This window comes from Carlito syrichta, unplaced genomic scaffold (genome assembly GCF_000164805.1).
Source record: "Carlito syrichta isolate Samal-C Ts95f unplaced genomic scaffold, Tarsius_syrichta-2.0.1 Scaffold304751, whole genome shotgun sequence".
Classification (NCBI taxonomy): domain Eukaryota; kingdom Metazoa; phylum Chordata; class Mammalia; order Primates; family Tarsiidae; genus Carlito; species Carlito syrichta.
In genome coordinates this window covers 372,292-377,962 of record NW_007248847.1, presented here as the reverse complement: position 1 = coordinate 377,962, position 5,671 = coordinate 372,292, and the positions used below count along the sequence as shown (strand labels likewise).

The 5,671-nt window shown below is 55.4% G+C and overlaps 1 protein-coding gene across 1 annotated transcript in view; it reads left to right on the top strand.

Moving 5' to 3' along the window:
- Positions 1 to 741: 741 nt before the first annotated feature.
- Positions 742 to 5,671, top strand: part of SEC31B (SEC31 homolog B, COPII coat complex component) — a 41,519-nt gene continuing 36,589 nt past the window's right edge. The window contains 2 exon segments of the mRNA XM_021713829.1: positions 742 to 836; positions 1,174 to 1,329. Coding sequence (XP_021569504.1) covers positions 1,192 to 1,329 — 138 coding nt within the window. The 5' untranslated portion in view covers positions 742 to 836; positions 1,174 to 1,191.

Below are 5,671 nucleotides of genomic sequence, written 5' to 3'. Positions count from 1 at the left end.
AAAGGTGCAGTAAAGATTCAGTATAGAAGATGATAAATGGCACACCTGAATAGGGCAGCTCCCTTATACTCTGATGGAGTCCCCTGCTTATGTGGAGTCTGTCATTGACCGAAACATCGTTATGTGGTACATGACTGTAATTTATTGCTAAGGTCCCTCTCGGCACTATGTGACGTTGTTGTTGAAAGGAGGTAAGGAAAGTTTATGTATTACAGTGTTTTAGAGTTTGACATGAACTTTTAATTGCAATTTGGTCTTCTCTCATTCTGTGCTTAGTGACTAGCATTTGAGGGGGTTTTTTTGTTGTTTTTTTTGAGTCACAGTCTCACTCTATCACCCAGGCTGAAGTGCAGTGGCACACTGTGGCCACTGCAGCCCTGACCTGCTGCTGCTGGGCTCAGGTGATCCTTCTACCTCAGCCTTCCAAGTAACCAGAACTACAGGCATGTGCCACCACACCTGGCTTATTTTTTATAGAGACGAGGTCTCGCCACGTTACCCTGGCTGGTTTCGAACCCCAGGGCTCTGGCAGTCCTCTCGCCTCTGTCTCCCAAAGTGCTGGGATTACAGGCATAAGCCACCACACTGGCCTTTGAAGTCTTGATTTGAGAGTCGGTTCCCTTGTCCTTAGGTGAGTCAGTTATCTCTGTCACTTGCTTTCTCATCTCCGAGAGGTGGAGACTGAATTGTCTGAGGCCGCTCACAGCCCCTTCCAGAAATTCTTGCTGTCTCTCAGGTACGGCGACTACCCGAAGCTCCCCGACCGCTCCCAGCATGAGAGGGATCCGTGGTATGACTGGGACCACTCCGAACTGAGGCTGAACTGGGGTGAACCGGTGAGAGAGCCATGTCCCACTTGACCTTCCTTCTCCCTCTGTCTTCCGGATCTGGGATTCCATGTGGGGTGCATGCAACGGGACTTCGGGGAATAATCAAAGCCCTGCACTGTGAAAGTTGTGCACTTCCGTGACAGAACTGTCTCTGGTCAGCAGAACCCAGACAGGCCAGCGTCCAGTTCTGTGGGCCACTGTGTCTCAGACCTGACTCTCAGAGAACCATCTCCCGGAGCAGTAGGATGCTTCTGTCAGTGCTTGTGTCAGGCTCTGGTCACTCTGAACTGCCTGCATTTTGCAGGGAGAGTGGCATGTGACGGTTGTTTGTCTTTCGCTTCAGATACACTGGGACCTAGACATGTACATCAGGAACCGTGTGGACACGTCCCCCACGCCTGTCTCCTGGCACATCATGTGGAAGCAGCTCCTCGGCTTCATAGCCTTCATGGCGTTCATGTTTTGGGTGGGGGAGAAGTACCCCTCCTACCAGCCCGTGGTGAGTGTCTGGGAAGTACTTCCTTGGGCACGTGTGCCCTGCCCTGTTTCCCGAGGGAATGGAGCCTCTGGAGTGGGAATCCAGCCAAGACCAAGCTTGGCTTCCTGGAGGCTTAGGAGACAGGAAGATGGGCGGGCCTTAGCCATTGGCCTGGCCCGAGCGCCAGAGCCCTGCTCCAGCCCTGCTTCTCAGACCTATCTGAGAAGATGAACTTACGGCGCCCGGGGCAAGACACCGGGAGCAGCTTTTCTCGAGTTGCCCTGCGGGGGCTGCACGTGCCAGTGACGGCTCATCGGGCGGCCTTCAGGGTGGAGTCCGGGAGGCCCGAGCTGAAGCCTGAGCCTCCGCTGGACATGTGCAAGGCATCTCCTAGCGTTGATTGCCAGCAGTTCAGTGTCTGCACAGACCGTTCTGTATCAGGGCATACAGAGGACATAAATACATCCTCTAGCTCTAGGGATGTTTCGTTAAGAACACTGAGATAAGTGGCATGATGAGCCACTTGTGGACAGCTGCGTGGGAGTCTGGCCCGGTGTGAGTGTGGCTGTGTGTCCAGCGAATGTGTGTGCCGAGCGGTATGGGCTGCTCTCTGGGAGAAGGGCGAGCTGGATGCTAAAAAGAAATAGGACGCAGTTGGGGCAAGAGGAGACAGGGAAAAGGAGGGTGAGCTGGCTAGGGTGGAACAGACATGTCAGGTAGCTCCTGGTTAGCTGGCTGTGTCGGTGTCCTGGGGAGCTGCGAAGATTCGGAATCCCAGGCCCCACTTCTTGGAGACCCTCCTGTAGTAGTGTCACAGGATGGTTTGAGAACCAGTATTTTTAACAAGCTCCCGGGTCATTCTGAGGTGCTCCTAGATTTGGAAGCGAGTGAGGTGGTCAGTTAGGTCGGGCAGCTTTCGTCGCATTGCTGAGGGCCAGGACTTGACGGCGATGAACGCATGAATTCGGCACATACTTACGGAGCCCCAGCGACGCTCCAGGGGCAGCCCTGCTAAAGGGTCGAGCCCAGCGATGACTTGTTCTGCCCTGGGTAGCAGGAAGCCCTTCTGGGGTCGGAACCGAGGCGTGACACGTGCAGGCTGGGTTCTGGGGAAGATGATCTGGAGGCGTCGGCAGGATGGGGCGGAAAGAGGAGCTGAGCGCAGGGAGGCCGCTGCGTCGCGGTCAGCTGCCCAGCGCTCCTCTGCAGGGATAACCAGTGTGCTGGAGGTGGCTGGCGTGTCTGTGTGCACTGACACGAGCCTTCCTGCCAGGCCCCAGGGGCCGCGTGCTGGAGAGTGCACAGAGGGCTGGGGCGAGCACCGGCTTCACTTCAGGAGAGCAGGAGGCACAGTGTGGCTCTGGCGTTTTTCAGCTCTGTGAGCACATCAGCCTTCCTCCTCCCCTTGAGCTGCGCTCGCTGACAGCTGTTTGTTGGTAAAGCCAGCCGCCCCGCAGCACGTCCAGTCCCGTCTCCCCCGTGCTCGCCCCACTGCTGCTCCTGCACGCCTCATTTGCCAGGCCACTTTCGCGGTGGGGCCATTAGAGGCTGAGTGACTTAGAGGAGATTGAGTCTGTCTCGACCCCGAGAGAGAGTGGGATGGATGGATGCGTCGTCTCATTTAGAAAGCCTTCCTCCGACTCCTCTCCCACTCGCTCTGCCTCTCTCTCTCGACTGCCCTTCTCCCCCGCTTCCCCTCCCCGCCTCCCTCTCCCTCTCCCCTGCGCAGGGTAGGCGCCACCTCTCTTACAGTTCAGGCTTCTCTCTGCATTGGGCTCAGCGGCTCCGGCCTTCCAGCCCAGCCGGCCCTGACCAGCGGCCCCCACGTGCCCGTTGCCCGCGCGTGACTGTGAACTCAAGAGTGGGAGCCAGGTGTTGACCGGAGGGCGGAGTTCTTGCTGACCTGTGTTTTCTCCTCAGGGGCCAAAGCAGTACCCTTACAATGACCTGTACCTGGAGCGCGGCGGCGATCCCACCAAAGAGCCGGAGCCGGTGGTTCACTACGAGATCTGAGGTGGCTTCACGGGCTTCTGTGCCCCCTAGCTAGGGCCCTCGTTCCAGAAGTCGCACCGGAAGCAAATCCCTAATAAAACCTAGAGCTGTGGTGTCTGCGCCTCCTTTCCCCAGATAGACCCTGCCCTGAGGAGCCTCCTCCGTGTTTTTCCTGCCTGCCACCTCCCCTCCTCTTGTTTTCCTGTTATTTGGTTTAAAGGATGAGGGCGAGGTAGAGAAGTTGAGTGCAAGATGTGAGCTAATTTCACTGGGGCTGTGATGGTCGTTGAGGGCTTCCGTTGTGCCCCAGGTGTGGCTGGTTGCTCCTTTTCCCATCTATAGGGTCGAGGAAGAAGGAAGCCATGTATAGGAGTGACAGGTGTGTGGGGCCCTCCTGCCTAAGGCTGTGCCTGCCTCTGATCTTAGTTATAGGAATATCCTTGCTGGGTGCGGTGACTCAGCTTGAAATCCCAACCCTTTGGGAGGCTAAGGCAGGACAGTCACTGGAGCCCAGGAGTTCAAGGCTGCGGTGAGTCAAGATGGCACCACTGCACTCCAGCCTGGGTGGCGGAGTGAGACCCCCATTCCTAAAATAAAAAAGGTCCACGGGGGAAGGATCATTAAAAAGGAATATTCTTTATTCCCCAGCAGTTTATGAATCGGCTTCTTAATAAGCCGGCATTACATGTGGTTAAGAATTAGAGAACAGTGACTTACTGCCAAATCTTCTGGTATCTTCATTGCTTGAATGCTTCATCCATGCTACAATAATAGCCTTAGAAAGAGGAAAACCTTGTTTTTGAGAGTCCATCTCACGTATCTGGTTTTCTTGGTTTAGGGTCAGGGTCTTGCTCTGTCACCCAGGCAGTGGCATGGTCATAGCTCGCTGTAACCTTGGACTCCTGACTTCAAGCAGTCCTCCCACCTCAGCCTCCCAAATGCTGGGGTTACAGCTGTGAACCACTGTGCCTGGCCCTAGTGCATATGTTTTTAAGTGAACCAACCTGGGTTCTTTGTGTTCCTTTGGGGACATTTTCTTAAATTACAGTCATACTGTCGGAGAGCCTGTCCCATTAAAAAAATGTACATTTGGCCGGGCTTGGTGGTTCAGCCTGTAATCCCACGCTTTGGGAGGCCGAGGCGAGCGGATTGCCTGAGCCCACAGGTTCAAGATCCGCCTGGGCAACTTGGCGAGACGTCGTCTCTACAATAAGTCAAAAATTAGCCGGGCATGGTAGCACGTACCTGTAGTTCTGGCTACTTGGAAGGCTGAGGCGGAAGGATTGCTGGAGCCCAGCAGGTCGAGGCTCTGGTGGTCGGGAGCGGCCACTGCACTCCAGTCTAGGTGACAGAGTGAGACTCCAAAAAAAAAAAAAGTGTACATTTAATGTGACTTAAAGAAGTTAGTTCAAGTTAGATACAAGGTCCTCTCATGGTTGTCCAGGTGATAAATGAGACCTTTGTGAAATCAGGAAGTGGGTGCGTCGGTGGAATGCCACTGGGAAGGTCCCCACTGCCTCCTCTATCTGCTTTCATTTTCTGTCCCCCACAACCTCCGATAACTACGTATTTTGTAAACATCTGTGTGTCTGACATGTATCAGATACTGATTAGCCCCAGGGCTGTGAACTGAGCAAGACAAGATGAGACCAGCAGCTACAAAACAAGGGAAAAGATATTCCTAAGATGTGTGAACTGAGGAGAGTCCTTGTTTAATTTAGTCATGCCCTGCCTGGAAGTGACTTCGGTGTCTGACCTGAATTTCTCTGGAGCCCTCCACCTGTGGCACTCTGGCTTCTTCCCTAGTTCTGGGTGCCGCGGAAGCTTCGGTTTTCCACCCTGCTTGCTCTTCCTCAGGCCTCAGCCACTTGTACCAAGACGTCGGAGAAGGATTCAGTGCTCAGCAGGGAGAAAGTGGGCCAGGCACAGGCAATGCCCTAGCGTGTCTTCTGCCTGATTCCAAAACTCCCGAAGCCTCATGTGAAGGAACTCGAGTAATGTGATGGCAGGTGGGCTCTGCCATAACGGGCTCCGGTCTCGGAGGTACCTCGGGTGGGGTGCCGAGAATCCGTGCCTCGAGGGAAGTTTGGGTCCAACCTAACCTCCCAGCTGCCTACAGAAGATTTTTATTGGGAGTGCCACAGATTCCCCGACACAGCACATTGGTTCCCGGGTCTCGGGCCCGTGAGAGCGCCCGGGCTCCCCCCCAGCCCCTTTTCAGCCTCGGAGCGGTCCGGTCTCTGCAGTCGTCCCACCTGCATCCGGCCTTTCGCCGCCACCTGCGTCGCGCCACCGTCTCCCGAGTCGAGTCCCTGCCTCCGGTTCCCTCGCCCCAAGGGACTGCCTCGCAGGACGCAAGACACAGCCACTG